This window comes from Boleophthalmus pectinirostris, unplaced genomic scaffold (assembly GCF_026225935.1).
Source record: "Boleophthalmus pectinirostris isolate CB_2022bp ecotype Guang Dong unplaced genomic scaffold, ASM2622593v1 HiC_scaffold_16, whole genome shotgun sequence".
Taxonomy (NCBI): Eukaryota; Metazoa; Chordata; class Actinopteri; order Gobiiformes; family Gobiidae; genus Boleophthalmus; species Boleophthalmus pectinirostris.
In genome coordinates, this window is record NW_026571095.1 from 8,006,723 (window position 1) to 8,026,139 (window position 19,417).

The window sequence follows — 19,417 nt, forward strand, 5'->3', positions numbered from 1 at the left end:
AGTAAAGCAAAGATAAAAATGTTGCACAGTGCACCTGTATGTCTAAAACAAAGAGTTCTTAAAGTAGTTTTAGAACCCTCAATAATGTACACTAACCAAATAGGTGAATCAGGGTGCACTCACACTAGGACTTTAGAACCATGCCCAGGTACGGATCACCCCTAAAGTGCAATACATTTGTCCAGTGTGACTGCAGTCAGTCCTTGCCACGTGCAGCACGGTTGGGACTTCAGCCCTGTTGGAGGAGGTGGGGCAAAGCTTGGCAATGCTGAAAAAGAGTGAATAAAGTCTGCTCCAAAACTCCACGCTCACTTTCAATATGGACTATGACAGAGGCTAAAGTTTTTCAGCCTCATCTCCTCCTGTCCTCATTCCTCCTCCCTTCCTCACTCCTCCTTCCGTCCTCACTCCTCCTTCCGTTCTCACTCCTCCCCCCGTTCTCACTCCTCCTCCTGTCCTCACTCCTCGGTGCTGTTTTTATACCCATAAACTCACAGAGGTGCTCATATCGAGCAGGACTCATACCTGTCTCACTATTTAATAGATATTTCATGCCACTAAAAGCTTTTAGCTCTGCTGCGCAGCATGTAAACAAACATCGGCTCAGTTTGATTGTGCAGGTGTGAGTGTGACCATAGAACACTACGCAATCATGCTTTAACAGGGCATGGTACAAAAGTCCTAGTGTGAGTGTCCCCTTAGAACACTTTCAGGTCCTAGTTTGGTCCTGTTATACTCCTGGGTTATTCTTGGTCTAGGTTTACTTCCATGTTTAGTCCAAGGTTTGTCCAAGTTTTGATGTGTTGACTGTACAGATCTGAATACCCCGTCACCATAAACACCTGACTCTGTCTTTGCCTCAGTGCCTGCTGTGTGTACGAGTCCCCGCCTATAGTGACCTCTCTGTGAATCGCCCAGTCTCCGTCAGTTTGTACGTCTCCAACGGAAAGAGGAAAAGAAGCACCACTCACTCATTCAAATATCTTCCCAGTAAGTGACGTTTGGCAGTGCTCACAGACTTGAAAGGAATGCACCCTGTTTAATAGAAGAAAGCTGGAAATACATTTTTGGGGGTTCAGTATTTATCGTGTGTACTTTTTCTTCACATGACGGTGGAAGATAATTAGTTTCATCAGATTTTGAATTTGGATTTAAAATTCAAAATCTAATGGAACAAATAATATTTGACTATATGATAAAAGACTATTCTATGGTTCATTACAGATGCAAAGTAAGCAGTGTTTCATTCTGCTGTTTTTTTTTATTCATTTAATTTATTTAATAATCCTAAATGGCATTATTGTAGAATAGAAACTGTTTTTACTGTAACTTGTATATAGAAGTAACATTTACTTGCTCAGTTCAAGACAATCAGTTTCCATGGTTTTACTAAGTAAGATAAACTTACTCTTAAAGTAAAGGTTACTACATGTTGAACTGGATGATTCATTGGCACAGCTTCACAACATGATTTTTATGAATGGAAACTAAAGTACTCTTCACTTGCTGTGCCTAGTTTGATGAAAGAGAAATTTACTGTACACTACACTGAGGAATTACTTGTAGCTCAGCTTTAGATTCACATTCGACTTAAGTCACATTTTTCAAGGTAATTGGTTTCCTAGATTTTTTCACGGTCAAACAAACAAGTGGTTTGCAGTGCTTAGAATTTCTAAAACTCAGTGAAAGAAAAAACTTTAAACTAGTGTTTGAAATTGTGAATCTGATCAACCTATATTATATGTTCTTTATTATTTTTTCTTCTCTGTCTCCAGTCATGTTCAAAGAGGCCGACCCTCTCTTACCTCGCCCTTCTACTCTTCCTCTGGACTCTCTGCACCCACCTCCCGTCGACCACCGGGGGGCGCACCAGCTGCGCCCCGAACCCTCCAACGAAGACCGCTCCCTGGGCTTCCACTTACCCCTGTACCCCTACTCCCCTCCATGCCCCTCCATGCTCTACCCGGACGATTCCTCCTCTTTCTCCTCCTTCTCCTCCTCCTCTAAACCCGAAGCAGTGCCCGTGGAGGACACCAGGGGGGTACTATCCGAACGCCAACCCAGCTTCGAGAACCTAGAGTTGGGGTTCACCGAGCTCCTTCCCCCCTTCTACCCCCGCGGTCCCCAGCCTCCCTCCCCTTCGCCGTGGCTGGACTCTCCATATTTATCTTCCTCACCCTCTCCTTCGCACTCCTCCTCTCTCAGTCCGTTCCCGGCAGGTAGCCCCATCTCCTCCTCTCCCTTACCCCCCATGCCCTCCTCGCCCTACCCACAATTCCACTCGGTTTACCCCCAAGAAGTGTGCCCGTCGCCCCCTCCGCTGCTGTCCAGTTCGTCAGGTCACTACCAGGACATGTGCCCGGTGCAGTACTCGCAGTTCGATTCGTGGGAGATGCAGGGGAGACATGGAGGAGACCGAGAGGGGAAGGCACTAGACTGCCCCCTAGAGTTCAACAGCTCAACCACCATGCAGCACATCACATTTGAAGAAGGTGGGTGCAATATTAGAAATGCAACTATTACGGATGTAACAATAACCAAAATATCGTGATATCGTATCATCAAAAGTCTCACAATAATATCCTGGACCATCACAATAATCACATGTTTATTTGCTTGAATTCATTGTTATGGTGCGGTAATAGCTAAATAACAGAGGGAACTACATAGACCATAATCCTTTGCGCTTTTTCAGTCTAATCTACATGTTGAAATAACAGTTATTAAGCACTTTTAAATTTTAATTATTTGGATTATGACAAGACAAAAGTAGCATATTCACAATTTTGTTAGCCTTCCTAAAATATCGCAATATCGTAAAAGTATTGTATCAAGAGAATTGGATATCGTTACACCCCTAGCAACTATATATAAATGCAGCTAGAAGTGTTAGAAGTTCTAAATGAGGCATAAAGGTGCGTTGTGTAACTTCTGGGGGAGGGTTCGTTTTCTTTTTCTGGAATGTTTTGCAGTATAACATTAAACCTTTCTAGCTTCATGAAGACCAAACAAGACCAAGTTACAGGTCACATCTGTGGAGAGGCAACCCCGCTCACAGTCAGAATGATAAAACCACCTGTAATTAAATAAATGTAAAGTAGAGCTGTTTAATGTCACACTGTGGAACATTCAAAGCAGAGCAATGACATATCCACAGAAACATGAAGGTGACAGACCCTCAAATGAAATGTTACACATTGTACCTTTATGAAAGAAGGCCCGTTATGCAAAATCGACTTTTCAGATCTTTTTACTCTGTCACGGTTATTTTTCTTTTGATTTACCCTCTCAAATTAGTAGTATTTATCGTGTTTTGTGCATGTTTGAGTATTCTTTATTCTCTTGTATTGAAGATGTCTCGTTTTCATTGGCACTAGTACACACCGACTGCTCTGTACTTACTTCGTTCATCAATTTTATTTTCTTAATCTTAGACTTAGACTTAAACAAACATTATTGATGCACAAGGGAAATTATTTGGACACAGAAGCTCACTCATCACAATATAATAAAATAACAATGGGTAAAAAATATAAATGGTAATAATAAATTCCGAATAAGTAGCAAGAAAGATAGTAAGAGACAGGTGTCAAATAAGACATAATTATATAAATCTAAATACAGTACAGTACAGTAAAAATCAAATAGAAAGATAATAATCAGTGATACATGTAGGATTTGGCAGCGTCAGTCAGTCTGCCCCAAGACAGCTGTGACTGCAGAAATAGCATCGCACCAAATCTGAGTCGAGTGGATGAATGATGCTGATTGCAAATTTAAAGGCAACTTTGAGGCTAGATTGAACCAACCAGATACAAATTATAATAGCTCAGTGGGGCGACAGTAGCTCAGTTGGTAAGAGCGTTTGTCCACTGATCAGAAGGTTGGTGGTTTGATTCCAGCTCCCACAGATGAATGCTGTTGTTGTGTGCTTGGGCATGACACTTAACCCACCCAGCCCTCACTCTCTGCTTACAGTGATGTGTAAATGTGTGTGTGAATGTGTCAGCGGTTCCTTGTTGCAAAACGCTTTGAGTGACTTGAAGGTGGAAAAGCACTATATAAAAATTTGACCATTTAATACTGATTTAGATAAAATGTTGTCAAGTGTAGATGTTTAAATTAAATTAAAAAAACTGAATTATGGCCTAGTTAAAAGCTTGTAGCTCCCTTTAAATGTATTGTCTTTGAGTGTTTTTATAAGTGATTTCTAAACTTTAATACTTTAAAGAGCTGTCAAAGGTATCGAAAATAAGATTCTAATCAATACTAAAACTAGTATCGAAACTAGATACTCATTTGAGAAGGTATCGATACTGAAAAAGTTCCATTGACAGGAGAGAAATGAAGCTTTCCTGAATGTCTTTAGAATGATCTTGAGCTGTATTAGAACAATTTTAAGAGCACATGAACTAGTATACGCTCATGGACCTGGTTTAGACCTGGTTTAGACCTGGTTTAGACCTGGTTTAGACCTGGTTTAGACCTGGTTTAGAACTGGTTTAGAACTGGTTTAGACCTGGTTTAGACCTGGTTTAGAACTGGTTTAGAACTGGTTTAGACCTGGTTTAGACCTGGACCACTGAGGAATAAGGCCACATGGGAATAGAAATGAAAATACTACGATTTACTGTTGAAAATCACATTCTATTGTCTAAATAAAGCAGGTTTTTTATTATTATCATAGCATCAGAATGAGTATTGAGTACCGAGCACTTTGTGTTGCATTTTGTATGAAAAGTGCTTTATAAATAAAGTGTAATTTGATTTGATTTGAGTCTATTCTTTAGTATGGAAATGTTACCGTGCAACATAATACTTAATATATTACACGTTATTGAAGCATATTGTTTTGCTGGTATTGATCCATAATAATTCTTTTTTGCTTCCTTCACAGTGACGGAGCTGATTGGAGAGGACTTACACTCATACCATTCGACACAAATGGAAAACCAGCAAAACTGAACCTGGACTCAAACATCAGAGTAAACCTGAGGCACATGGATTTAAACCGCATTGGGCTAAAATGTTTTGATTGTAAAAAATAATGTAATGAAACCACCAAGAACAATGTTTTTAAAGTATTTTTAACACATTTGGAAGATAAATTATGTATTAAAGTATTTAGTGTTGTTTCTTTTTTTCGCATAACTCAAATATTGATTCTCAGAACATGTTTTCTGAGGGTTCAAATATAAGACCCCATTATATTAGTTAAACAACTGATACTTTGCAGCTAATATCATTCTCTGGGGGTGTGATGCTAAATTTAGTCACTGCTCTGTCTCAAATTAGACTTGAAAATTGACTGGATATGAAACTACAACAGGTGAGCTGATTTGTGCTGTTAAGCAAGACTCTCGCACTTAAATTTACACTCACAGGCTATCCAGCTTTAGCCGACAGCTTTTCAGTTGTTTTTGTTAAAGATCAAACTCCTAAGCAGGACCATGAACGCTCATAAAAATGTGTTATTAATCTTTTTTTTCCACATTTAGGCTGAGTTCTTCTCTCAAATGGAAAAAACTGTTCCACCTTGTGATGTCATGTGGTAATACTGGAAGTGCTCCACTGTGTTTTTAAACTCCACACACGTTTATTAGAACTGTATGGATGATTTCAGTCTGGGATTTCCAATCTTTACTGAACTAAAGGAAAAAGGAGCTGTTCACTTGCAGAAACACAGAAAACTACTACTAAATGACATAACAAAGTGCAACAGAACATTTTGAGCTTTGTTGATTCAAGACTTATAATGCAGGATTACCCAAACATGTGTGAATGAAGTAAAAGACAACTCCAAGTCTGTTTTTGAGGAGGTATCAACATTATAACATGACTTAACGCTCACAAGAGTCCATTTTGTGCAATATAGAACCTTTAAGTTACTTTTACTTGAGTTATACTTTTCCCAAATACTTTTTAACTCTTCAGTAATTTATTGGAGCACTACTTTGCACAATATTATTTTGAAGTAACCTTACTTGAATACAACTTTTAGCTTCTCTACCTTCTCAAATCTCTGAAGAGTCGATTTTACTTAATACGCTCTCTTTAAGATCCTGAAGCCTTCCTCTTGTTTTGATAGATAACCGTTTAAAAGCTCCGGAGTGAAAAGTGAAGACGCTAAACCTGCCTTCACCGTGCCCCTGACAGCTTTACGGCCGAACATATGGAGCGGCATGTCCTTATAAGGGCGTGTTTGGACGGAGAGACTGAGACAAACCAGGGATGGACCCGTACTGATGTTCTGGCAGCAGCAGAGCCCTGGTGTAAAACGTGTAAAGGTTTTTTAATGGTTTCTGAAGTTGTAATTCGTCACTGACAACGACTTTCCTCCACGTCGACCCATGAAAGAATGGAAAAGTTCACGTGAGGTAAAAAAAAAAATTAAGTGTGAATGAGAACACTGTATGGTTCCTATAGCCAGATGTGGTGAGTGTACTGTGTAACCGTTTGGTTGGGGGTCCGTTACCTGCTTGTTTCTATGGAGATGTCATTGATCAGCCTGGAATGTTCCACAGTGTGACATTAAACTAGCCTGATTCATCAACCGGTTTCACTTCGTCGAAACTGTCTGATCTCGCAGCATTAGGATTCGTTCGCTCAACAGTACTTTATTTAACCAGTCGCTGCTGTTTGGTCATGACATTTGTAATGCACCAAATCCCGTAGGAAGAAGGACAATAATGTCTTTCCTCTTGATAAAATTCACCAAACATTCTCTTTGTTCCGGCTTTAAATCCTCGATTTTGGGAATCGTTGTCCACACAGAATGTATGACTTCGTCTACATCCATCTCGACCCCTTTGTTTACTGTTGTGTTGTACCACAAAAAGGACCCAAACAGACGCTTGAGTTTGACGTCATGGCTTCACAGCTCACAGCTGATTGGCTAATGCGCTTAGTTGCATGACCTGACCTTGTCGCTGGAGAGAAATTAAATTGAGTGATACTAGGTGGCACCAGCCTGGCTAACATTAAACTGATCTACTTTACATTTATTCAATTACAGGTGGTTGCCTCTCCTCAGATCTGACCTGTAACTTGGTCTGTTTTGGTCTCCATGTATATAGAAAGGTTTAATGCCATACTGTGAAACATTCCAGATGAAGCAATAACATCTCCATGGAGTAAAGTGTTTAACCGACCCTCCAGCAGAAAAATTACACAATTCACCTTTAAGTTACATTTATTCTGGGGTGGAAACAAATTACAAACATTCACATCCTATATCACACAAAATGGGCTCTTATAGTGTAGTATCCTTCTCAAAAACAAATCTGGAGTTGTGTTTTGTTTCATTAACACGCTTGAGTAATCCTGGTTTATTAGTCCAAAGCACAAAATGCTCTTTTCCACCTTGTGATGTCATGAAGTGTTTTTTGTTTTTTTTTTTAAACCTTCACCTTTTACCTTTAGTTAAGTAGAGATTTGCAATTCCAGGGCTGAAATCATTCAAACAATTCTAGTGAAGGTGGATGGAGTTTAAAAACAGTGGAGCACTTCCTGTATTACCACATGACATCACAATTTTGATGAGGAAACAACATAAACATAGATCAGAAAAAAGCGTAATATGGGCCATTGTGGATCAGTAAATTTGTCTAAATCAAATCTATGTCATTTGGCTTAAATGTAAAAAAAAAATAAAAAAACACATTTTGAGTATTTGTTTTGTTTATTTTATACAATGTACAGATCCAAATCCAGAATGATATAATCTCTATATTTTTATACAGTTGGATATTTACAACAAATTGAAGAAGTGTGTATTCTGGATCCCAGGCAAAAGTTTAATGCTATACTGTGGAAAATTCCAGGCAGAGCAATAAGATCTCCCTGGAGACAAGGCAGGACAGGGACTACATCAGAAAAGTTACAAAATGCACCTTTAGACTTTTGAAAATGCCACAATTTGTGAAATATTCAGTTTTATCTGGAGAAGTAAAAAAAACTTTGAACCAGTAGAGGGCGCCAGAAACCTCTCAAAAGCCCCCGGATGATTGACAGTCCCAGGTTTAGACTCTGAAACCTCCTGAGTCTGGTTCAGATCCTCCAGACCACCAGTGAGGACAGATATGAGATTTTACCCCTCAACAAGAAAGTAAGTGGGGTCCCAGAAGAAATGACTAACTCATGGCTATTTTGGGCACTACTACTACTACTTCTGCTACTACTATGTTATAATTATTACAACTGCTGCTACTATTCCATCTACAGCTACAATTAAAAGTCATAGAATTGGTCAAACTGGGAATCTTAAAATGTTTCCTCAAAAAAAACTTTGGAAAAATACCATTAAAAAACCAAATAGTACACGGACAATACGACTATTCATAAAACACTTTTCCACCTTCATTTTTACAAGTTCCCTGGAGTTCCCTGCCCTCCAATCAAACTAACACGTCTAGTTATTGGCAAGATGGGGGAAGTGTCTTGCCCAAGGACGCAACAATGGTGTTAATGCCAATATCAGCGGTATAGGGGGGAACAGTCTATAGATACACCACCTGCTTGTTTCCATGGAGATTTTATTGCTTTCCCTGAAATGTTCCATAGTATGACATTAAACACATTCATCTGGCATTTATTCATTATGGGTGTTTCTGCTTCTCAAAAATACAACAATTCCTTCTGTGAATAGAGGCGCCTCTCCACAGATCTGAACTGTAACGTAGCATAATGCTGTCATCTGCTTGTCTCCTTTGTGATAGACAGGTTTGATCTGTACTGTGGAACATTCTAGACACTGCTACGACATTCCCATGAAGACAAGCAGACAGTGTATGGAACATAATTTGTTCCATCAGATTTTGAATTTTAAATCTTGTGGAATTTCTCACTTTGATTTTTTTTAACTCTGAAAAAAGATTATTGAAATATATTTATTCTGAATTTTAGTTGCTGAAATTTTAAGTATACTTTTGTATATGTATATAATTGCTCCTTTTAAATATTCAGCACAAGTATTTTCAAGCCCTCATCTCACAAACTCTCCATCTCACTCCAAATCACTAAATCCATTGAATTCTTCATTCTCGATGTCACTTCTGAGCAACTCCGCGACCTCCAGAGGTAAACAGAGCACCTCTTCCTCTTCTGTGTCGCTGTCGTCAGACTCAGCATCAGTTCCAGTTAGAATTATTCCGGCCTTTCTGAATCCCGACAGGATGGTTTTGGTGTCACTGAAGTCCAGGCTTTGTCCATCCATCCAATGACTTCCAGGAAAGTTTCATGCTGCACTCTCCCGGTGTCACAATTTTGTCACTGACTCCAAACTTTCTTTCTGCTGCTCGATTACTGTTTTCAGCTGCAGATTTCACGACTTGCAGCATGTAATCTGCAAAATCTGATTTTCTTTTTGGGGGCATTTGTGTTCAGTCTTCTCAGTTGTCCTTATAAGTTTGTTTAAATTGTTCAGTGGTAAAGAAGTAATGGTGCGATCGACTGACATGATACAGACAGGACAGAGGCTCTTTCTGCAGGAGACATGTGCAGTAGAGTGAAGTGACAGTGGTACAGGAGGAACAGGAGCAGCAGATACTCACACACAAGACTAGAACCTCTCGCTGCTGTGAGTGTGAAAATTATGCTATATAAGTCGCAGTGGCGTACAAGTCGCAGGAAACACCCAAACCATTGAAAAAAGTGTGACTTATAGTCCAAAAAATACAGTAATTGGAATTTAGTTTAATTTAGCAATTACTGAGTAAACAACTTTTGTGCGTTTAAGTTGGCTGTGTCTGTGTTTCAGTTTCAGAGTGATGAAAAATTAGCACTGTTACCATGGCAATTACCAATTCAAAACAAAATATTACTAACATCTTGAATGGTCCTCAAAATGTCCCCTATAGCTGAAACTCATGAGTAGGGGCAGAAATGGCACTTTGGTCTCAGAAGTTTAAACATTTCTGCTGCAGTTCCATATGTGAGGGGGCTCCTATGGTGGTCTCTCTCTGCAGTACTTCAGAGGAGTGGAGGAGGGGGAGTGAAAAAGAGGAGGAGAGTGAGTGAAGGAGAGGGGGAGGAGTGTGTTTGATGGTGGTGAAGGACAGAACTAACATGGACGTACAGTATACATAGACTGAGAGAAGCAGATGTCAATGTATTCACACTGTTTATTTTTCACTAAACCTCTCTGCTCCCTCCCTCTCTCTTTCTCCCTCTCTCTCTCCATCTGTCTACACCCCTCCTCCCTCTCTCCTCCCTTTTTTCCTCTCTACATCCCTCCCTCTCTCTTTGTAAGCTATAGCGCTGAAACAACCCCCCCAACAAGCCCTCCATTTTCGTTTATATTTCTCCCCCAATTTCTTTCTTCACCTCCCTCCATTACTTCTTGTCTGTCTCTCTAAACTGCATCGCTCTCTCTCTTCACTGATACATTACTGCAATCCCTTTTTTTAATCCCTCTCTCTTTTTAAACCCCGTCTTTTTCTCATTTAAAGAAACTGGTATTATGCAAAGTCTAAGTTTTTTGCTTTCTTTCATGCTATAACACTGTTCCCTCTTTTTAGACATCATCCATGCATGTTTGAGTAATTTAGCGATCTCTCCTGGGCCCTATTCAAATTATTTATGGTTAGCTGTAAGATTCAGTCCAAAGCTCCACCCACAAGCCTACGCCAACCATGCTCCCATACGACAATTCTATAAATATACAAAAACATGATAGAAAACAATATTCTACAACTTCACAAACCTGATGCGACGTGCAGTAGTTTCATTAGCGAAATGCATGCTGATTGTAATGTGAGCTCTATACTCCTTTACTCTTTCTAAATCTGGGAAAACTGAGAAAATGGCCCAGTTTTCTTTATCTAAGTGTTATTGTGTTCTTTCTTTTTTCCTTTTATAAACTGCTAATTAATTTGTGTATTGTATAAAAAAGATGCCATTGTAATGTTTCGTTTTGTTCGGTAGATCAACAGTTCCAACCAGCTGCCTGTGAGTAACAGCAAAAATGTGATCACCAGGAAAAGCTTTGGCAGGTTGTGAAGACGCTGCTGCTTGAATCCATGGTTTTATCACTGGCCCAGTGTCAGGAACTACACCGGAAGTTGTCACCCGCATGATTCCAGACGTCTTCCTGTAAGTGTCAGTGGGGCCTATAGGGCATTGTTTCCCAGAGACTGGATCGTGACCTTCAGGTGGTTGCAAGAGATTTTTTTGGGGGGGGGGGTCGCATTGTCAAGATCTGCATGTAGATCTGCATCATACAGTTCTGACACTGATATTCGTGTTGCGCTTTCCTCCTGCGCCCAGACTGGAATGTTCAACAAAAAGGCAGACAGGCCCATCTATCTTAATAGAAATGTAGAAATGTTAACAGATGTTTTGTATAATTTCTAATCTTTTTGTAATTATCTTATTGACTATATTGTTCCAATATCGCTGGTTCCATTGAATGTTGAAAAGAAAAGGAAATAGGCTACATTTAATGTCCAAATAAGCGACTTATGGATCCTTTTATTGCTGCTTCAATGACTACTAATTGTTCCCAGACACGATCACTCAGTCAATAAAATATAAAATATCCTCATTAATGTTCAATAATGTCCAAACACACCATTATTTTGAGATTTACGAATAATGTCTCTTGACTTGGGTCGCAAAAGATTGTGACTTTTATAAAATAGGTCCCCAGAAGAAAACTTTGGGAAACATTGTTATAGGGAGCGTGACCTTTTAATTGTAAGTTTCCCTTTTTTTTTATATACTTTAATAATTGGGCTTTTTTGTGTTTTTACTTTTATCTAATGCTAATACTCTAGTGCAGTGTTTTTAGGTGAGCTCTCTACATTATTAGGACTCTTCTTCACTTCTGGAGTAAACTGGAGAGCCACAAAACTCACAAAGAACAGATCGACACCACGCAGGAATAGAACCATCACACAGAGGTAAATGTACAACACCAAATGTTTTATTTAAACACTGAAACAACATATTTTAGATTCGCTGATTGTGACTTGCAAGAACAAAAGTGAAAATGTTTAGGACTAAAACAGTATGAGCTCTAAATCTTTAAATGAGCTTTGAATTCAGAATATTAAAGGTGCACTGTGTAACTTTTCTGGTGAAAGGGCGGCCACGATGCCACATGGAGACAAACCGGTAACACCACAGTGCCAAGTTGTTAAGTTAATGCCATAACGTGGGACATTTTAAGCAAGGCAATTCAATTAACTTTCCATGTCGACAAGCAAGTGGAATTTAGATTGAGTAAATGTTTACAGCTTTATTACCATGATTTGTTTAATTACAATTTTTAATCAATTTTAACTATTTGTTTGCAGCATGTTCTAAATGCTTATAACAATTCAGCATGAGAGGAGATTTCTATATGAGATTATTCTGTGTAAAAACAAAAAACATGTGTAACATAATTTGAAAAATGAAATAAAAAATGTTTTTGAAATTTGTTACATTGAATAAAAACACACATGAACCTTACATCTTATTATACAGGCATCATTTCTCATATACATTTATTGTAGTTGTTACACATTTTGAACTGGCACACAAAGCTAGAATAAAGCATAAACCTGCTGCAAATTGTTCAAGTTTTAAAGAATACAAATTTTTAAATAAATCCGATTCATTATTCTGATTGTACCGTACGTCTTTGTGGCAAGATATAACTTAGTACTTAATTATATAATCATCCAGTGTTGGCTGCTACCTTTTCCAGGTCTCTCTTGAAAATCTCAATGAAAATAAATACATAGATAAATAAAGTAAATAAATAAGATATAATAGTGGACTAGAGAGAGGGAACGTCCATTTCCGGCAGCCATGTTTTCAATGGAAAATTCTGTTCAAGAACTCATACAATCTAAGGGAGTGTGACCTTTTAATTATAAGTTTCCCTTTACTTTAATATACTTTAATAATTGGGCTTTTTTGTGTTTTTACTTTTGTCTAATGCCCTTGTTCTAATCACTTAATTGTGCAAAACTTATAGACTAGTGCAGTGTTTCTTGGGTGACACCAGTAGCTCTCTACATTATTAGGACCAAAAATACACCATTATATACCAATTTAAACTCTTTGGTCTATGTATTTTTCTCTTTTTATTTTATAATTGTGAATCAGAATTTTGCGTTTCCGCCTCTCACAATATGGCTGCCACATTTGCCACGACAACAGAACCCACTCTCTTATAGTAAGTCAGTAGTTATAACATGTAAAAATGCAACAAAATTAAACATAAAATAAGCTGCCATTTTTATATTTCATCTTCATTTTAGTCTTCACATTCACGCAACATTAGGGAACTAATTACTAAGTGCTGTTATTATTTTTGTGCAGGTTAAAATTGTCTGTACCATAACCATAATCTAACCATTAAGATGCGCTGTGTAACTTTGTGGTAGAAAATTTGTTAAATGTTTTCGCCATGGAGATGTTTCTTTCTATGGAATGTTAACAGTGTGGTATTAAGCCTTTCTATCTTCATGGAGACCAAACCGGACTAAGTTACAGGTTAGATCTGTGGAGAGGCAACTACACCTACAGTCACAATGTCTGTTTTTCTAGGTATTTTTGAGCTATAAAACTACCTGTAATTGAATAAATGTAAAGTAAAGCTATTTAATGTCGTACTGTGGAACATTCCAGGCAGAGCAATGACATATCCATAGCAACAAGCAGATGATGAATCCACAACCAAAAGGTTACATAGTGCACATTTAACTTTTAGCATTTTTTATTTTGAATACTAGTGCTGTGGTACTTGCGCCCGGTCTTGGTCTCGAGACCTTCCTCAAGATCGCATTTTTACAGTGTTGGTCTCGTCTCAGACTTGAGTGCATTTGGACTCGGTCTTGTCTCAGTCTTGACTCAAGACACTTGACAAGTGCTATTATATTTCATTACAGCCGTTAAATGTGCAGAGGCTGCTAAATATCACTGCAAAACCAGTAAGATAATGTAAGTGTAAATGTTATGAACTTGAAAAAACCCACTTGATCAACTTCGAAGTTGTTTTCTGTAAAGTGCCAGTGGAAGTGGAATTAAAGAAGGGGTTCTCAAACTGTGGGTGAGGGTCCAAAAAAGGGACGCAGAGTGTTTTAGTGCAGTACAGTATGCTTGACCTATTTTAAACTTAAATTAACATTAATCCGATAGAAGGGAGATATATTTATAAAAACACGGATATAAATGTGCCAAAATAATTATAAAATACAAAGAAATATAGGAAATGTCAGAGATGATCTTGTTTTGGTCTCCTTGGCTGTGGTCTCGGCCTCATCTCGGTCTCGTTTCTGTCTCAACCTTTAAAAGTCTTGGTCTTGTCTCGGTCTTGACTCTCAGAGGTCTTGGTCTTGTTTTGGTCTCGTTTCTGTCTCAACCTTTAAAAGTTTTGGTCTTGTCTCGGTCTCAGCCTTAAAAGTCTTGGTCTTGTCTCGGTCTCGACCCTCAGAGGTCTTGGTCTTGTCCTTGTGGCCTTGGACTGGTCTTGGTCTCGATTAGTGCGGTCTTGACTACAACACTACTGAATACATTAACATTCCAAAGCTGGGCGCAAACTTCATATAAAACTGAATGAGGCGTGGTTCACTTACTGGTCTATAGCTTTGACACCTCCCTGATTGTTTCAACCAAATAAGATTAAAATTTGTTCCTGTAATAATTTAACAGGAAATCCCCACACTTCATTAGCTCCGTGTTATGATGTCAGTAATGGCTTTCAGCTGCTGTGGGAAGTAATTTTCTGATTTCTAATGTTGTTTCTTCATCCAAAGCAGACCTGGAGTTGTGTTTTGTTTCAATCACACGTTTAACACAAAACCCTGCAGATTTAGGCTGAGTTGAGAAAACACACCTTCACTAGAATCATTGGGGTAATTTCAGCCATGGAGTTGCCAGTCTCTTCTGAACTAAAAGTGAAATGTAGAACAAGGTGGAACAGAGCATTTTGAACTTTGGAGATGTAGACAGACTAATAATAAAGGATTACTCGAACATGTGTGAATGAAACAAAACACAACTCCAGGGGAAGTTTATAGCGTGACTTAAAGCTCACAAGCGACCAATTTGTTTATATAGGGCCTTTAATTTTAACAAAAAAATGTAGGCTAGGATGAGAAAAATATTTTTTTATGTGTGCTCCAAAGTGTATAAATACCTAGCAGATATACTTACAGTAATTCTGACACCTGTGGGTAAAACTATTGGGTGTTACCATACAAAAAATTGTAAGGGGTTAAAATGAAAAGAGTAATGTACACAGTTCTGAGTAGACTGGGAATGACTGTTGGTTCCATTTTTGGTTTTAATGTTAAGCTGGGAGCCAGTCCACTCCCCAGGATGTTTTTTGCTACCATTTTTCAGTAATATTTCCTGTTATGTTATATCTTGGGCCATTACAAGTTGATAGGGACCACCCCCAACTCTGCCCTGTTTGGTCTCAGAGCCCAAAAAAACACCCTTTTTAGGAAAAGCTTTTGGCGAAATTATGTAACTGTAAATATTAAGGTACTGCAACTGGATAAATAGTCAAATAACTGGTCAAATAATCCAAACATTTTGCATGGTGTATCCTGACACATAGGGGAAACTAGCAGAAATTTTTGCTGCCTTTCTACTGTCAAATGTCACCCTCAACATATCCCGAAAGACAAAAAAAATGTCTGTCTGCCTGACAAATAGTCATCAAAAGTGATCATTTTCAAGCATTTTATCACATATATCACTGTAAAACTCTTATGATATGATACTTTGCAGCTGACGACATCAACATTCCTTGGGGGTTGATGCTAACTGGGGGCACTGCTCTGTCTGTTTTAATGCAATCTGACCATAAAGAATTGACTTAGTTGGAACCACAGTGGGAGAGATGATTTGTGTCCTCAAACTTATTTTAGATTAAAAAAAGGTTCAAAACAGTGACTGGTTTAAGAAATTCTTTTGGTATTGGTATTTGGTTCATGATCCTGGACAGCTGTGAAGTAAAAGCCATTTCAGTAGACTTCAATTGTGCGAAGGCAGCAAATCAATAAAGCATAAGGGTAAAAAAAAAAAGCTGTTTTTTTTTATATTGATGTCACTGAAGTCCCTTAAATTTCCAGTGGTACAGAAGTAATGGTGCGATCGACTGACATGATACAGAGAGAACAGAGGCTCTTTCTGCAGGAGACATGCTCAGTAGAGTGAAGTATCAGTGGTGTGATAGGAGCAGCAGATACTGGCACACAAGCATAGAGCGCCCTCCTGAGGCTGTCAGTGTGAACATTTTAATATATAAGTCACACCGGAGTATAAGTTGCAGGAAACACCCAAACCATGAAAAAAAAAGTGCGACATATAGTCCAAAAAATATGGTACTTTTGTTTTTTTTTGTCCAAACTTTTGACTGTTAGTGCACACGCAGAACCCCCTCAGCGTGCTGTCACTGCAAAATATCCAATGAAGAAAAACAAAACTAAACCAAACAAATGGTTGAACTCCCTCCACCATTTTCTACTAGTTCAATACTCCATGAAGCGTCCTCCCGGCTTTAACACATTTCAGTTTTCGGAGCTGACGAAAAATACGCGAGCGGAGTAGATCAGATCGGCCACGTACAGAACAAAGTTTAAGACCGTGAGTACAGCCACCGCCATCCTCTTATCCCAACTACACACACCGGGCCCGTAACGGCAACTGCTCGGCCGCTCTCTCTCTCCGCCATTTCTGGGGTCAAAGTTGTAAATTATCCACAGAATCACCACAGAGAGGTACAAGAGAACAGACAGAATAGTGTACCCCCATAAAAAGCGTGAGAACGAGAACGGGAGACGCCCTGTGCACTCGCAAACACACACGATGATGATACCAGTAGACACGATGAAGCAAAAACAATATACCGCCATGCAATAGGAAAGAGCTTCAAACCGGTCGTACAAAATCGGGTCACTGATGAAAAAGAAAATTATGGCAGCACTGAAGGTTTGGCAAATCTTCAGAAGACCGGGAGCTGTAGCCATGTAGCCAGTGACTATGCCCGGACGTGCTTTGCTGATACGGACTTCCACCATGTACGCGATTGTTGCGAAACACGAGAAAATAGTTGAGATGATTCTGCAGCCGTTGGTCTCACTTAATGCGAATATGGTGGTGCCCTTGAGGTAGTCCATGGGGAAGATAATGGAGGCGGAGAGGCAGAGGAGAGCGGCATAGCAAGCGAAAGTGATCGGGAAGTTCTTCCAAGAAATGAGAACGTGAGATTGGACGCCGAAAAGTTCCACCAGGAGGATGAGGAGGGTCCCGGCGAAGCTAAAGGCCCAGCAGAAGATGCACCAGTCCCCTGTGCCGTAGTAGAGCCAGCCCCCGTGAACCGCGACGGAGAAAGTGATGCAGGTGAAGACGAGAGCGGCCACACGGGTCCAGAGCAGAGGAGAGGACTGAAAGGAGATCGCCATGGTGATGTTCAGAAGGTCCAAATGTTTGAAGAAAGATCTGGAAATAGAAAGTAGATATAAGATGGGTTAAAGAAGACCTATTGTGTTTGTATCTATTACATAGTAACAGTATAATCTCTTTGCACATTTTTGCAAATTTGATCTACGACTTATGCATTATATAACATTTTGATTGGGGGTCCATAACCTGCTTGTTTCTATGGATATGTCATTGCTCTGCCTGGAATGTTCTAGCCAGATTCATCAGCCGGTTTCACTTCATAAAAAACATCTGACTTTACAGCATTAGGATTCTTTCGCTTGACAGTAGGGGGTACTTTTTTTCATTTAACCAATTGCTACTAATTGGTTGTGATGTATATAATGCGCCTCTAATGGGGCGAACTGGTATATTAAGCTTTTCCCAAATCACGCTGGAAGAAGGGCAATAATGTCTTTCCCTTGGATAAAATTCACCAAACATTCTCTTTGTTCCCGCTTTAAATCCTCGATCTCGGGAATTGTTGCCAACACAGAATATATGGCTCTTCGCTGATTGGCTGGTGCCCGAACTTGCACTTCCAGGGTTTTTCCGAACAGTCTAGTGTATTCTGATTCCTAACCTAATCGCTGGAGAGAAATTAAATTGAGTAGATGCACTAGGTGGCATCAGCCTGGCTAGGAATGTTCCACAGTATGACATTAAACGGCTCTACCTTATTTATTCAATTACAGGTGGTTTTATTGCTCAGAATTACCTAGAAAAACAGACAATTGATTGTGAGCAGGGTTCCCTATGCACAGATCTGACTTGTAACTTGGCCTGGTTTGGTCTCTATGATTTATTTATTTATTTATTTGAGACAGGGACAGCGCACAATTTTTGCATTTTACCTTAACAGGAGAGATGCATTGTACATCAGGTTGTAGCATCAGTGCTAATTTCCACCTGTAGTCCCTGGACAGGTTCATTAATTGGTTGTATTTAACTGACCTTGACTATCAACTGTTCTGGAGACCTGTGTAGCATACTTTGGGTTGATGATAGAAAGGTTTACCGCCATACTGTGAAACATTTCCATAGAGAAAATTATTTGATGGACCTTGATAAAAGAAATAAGTCTGATTTTGTAAATAAGTGATTAAGAAGTACTCAAAAGCACAGATCACTAACTTCAGGTGTGTAAATGTTGAGAGGAAATAATTATAAGATGGTTAAAAGATCTAAAAATGTGAATTGTAATAATAGGTCTGCTTTAATTTTATTGTCTGATATATTTTGTTGTCATAGTTTTTGTCAGTCCGTGAGTCTCAGAATAAAAAAAAGATCCTTAACATGCGCAGTGGTTCTCAAAGAGGGGGTCCTTGAGCCACGTGTTGGTGGTCTCTCAAACCTGTGATTACTTGGATCATTGCTTACTACAATATCTTATGATATACTTTACAATTACAAACATTGTGAAATTATCATTGTATATTTGGTTCTAAACATCATGGAGACCTATAGGGGGTTCTTGGCCTCAGTAAGTTTGAGAACCCCTGGTAATGCAGATAACACCAGAGCCTTTTGAACTTAATTAGCGAGAAACAACATTATATGAGTGTCAGTGGTGAATGAAATGTAAGGTAATGGCATTATCTTCCGTTAAAGCTCAAAACACATTTAAAATGTGAATGAACTTCTACAGCAGGGGTGTTAAACTCAAATTCACAGACGGCCAAAATTAAAAACTGGGACTAAGTCGTGGCCCCAACTAAATATTTATTGAAAAATTTCAACAACATGGGCATGTTTTCTCTTCTTTTGAGATATGTAATGTTAAACCTTTTCTTATTAAAATACATGTTTAATAATAGTTTTGCTTAAATATTGAATTCAGAACAAGCATAATATAAATAATATCAACATTTTAAAGAAATAATGTTTCTATAGTCTATCTGTAGCCGACAGGCAGCTCTAATTCATATTTGATATGATCTCGCAGGCCAAATATGAATATGAAAATGAGTTTGACATGTCTGTTCTACAGCTT

At 38.9% G+C, this 19,417-nt stretch overlaps 2 protein-coding genes across 2 annotated transcripts in view; one reads left to right on the forward strand and one right to left on the reverse strand.

Moving 5' to 3' along the window:
- nfatc4 (nuclear factor of activated T cells 4) overlaps positions 1 to 5,123 on the forward strand; it is a 32,648-nt gene extending 27,525 nt beyond the window's left edge. The window contains exons 13-15 of the mRNA XM_055152103.1: positions 864 to 990; positions 1,776 to 2,492; positions 4,898 to 5,123. Of these exons, the coding sequence (XP_055008078.1) occupies positions 864 to 990; positions 1,776 to 2,492; positions 4,898 to 4,965 (912 nt within the window). The 3' untranslated portion in view covers positions 4,966 to 5,123. The remainder of the gene's footprint in view (positions 1 to 863; positions 991 to 1,775; positions 2,493 to 4,897) is intronic.
- Positions 5,124 to 16,511: 11,388 nt separating this feature from the next.
- On the reverse strand, positions 16,512 to 17,405 carry LOC110157823 (myeloid-associated differentiation marker homolog). Its single transcript, XM_020922215.2, has one exon. The coding sequence runs from the start codon at positions 17,403 to 17,405 to the stop codon at positions 16,512 to 16,514; it is 894 nt and encodes a 297-aa protein (XP_020777874.2).
- Positions 17,406 to 19,417: the final 2,012 nt, after the last annotated feature.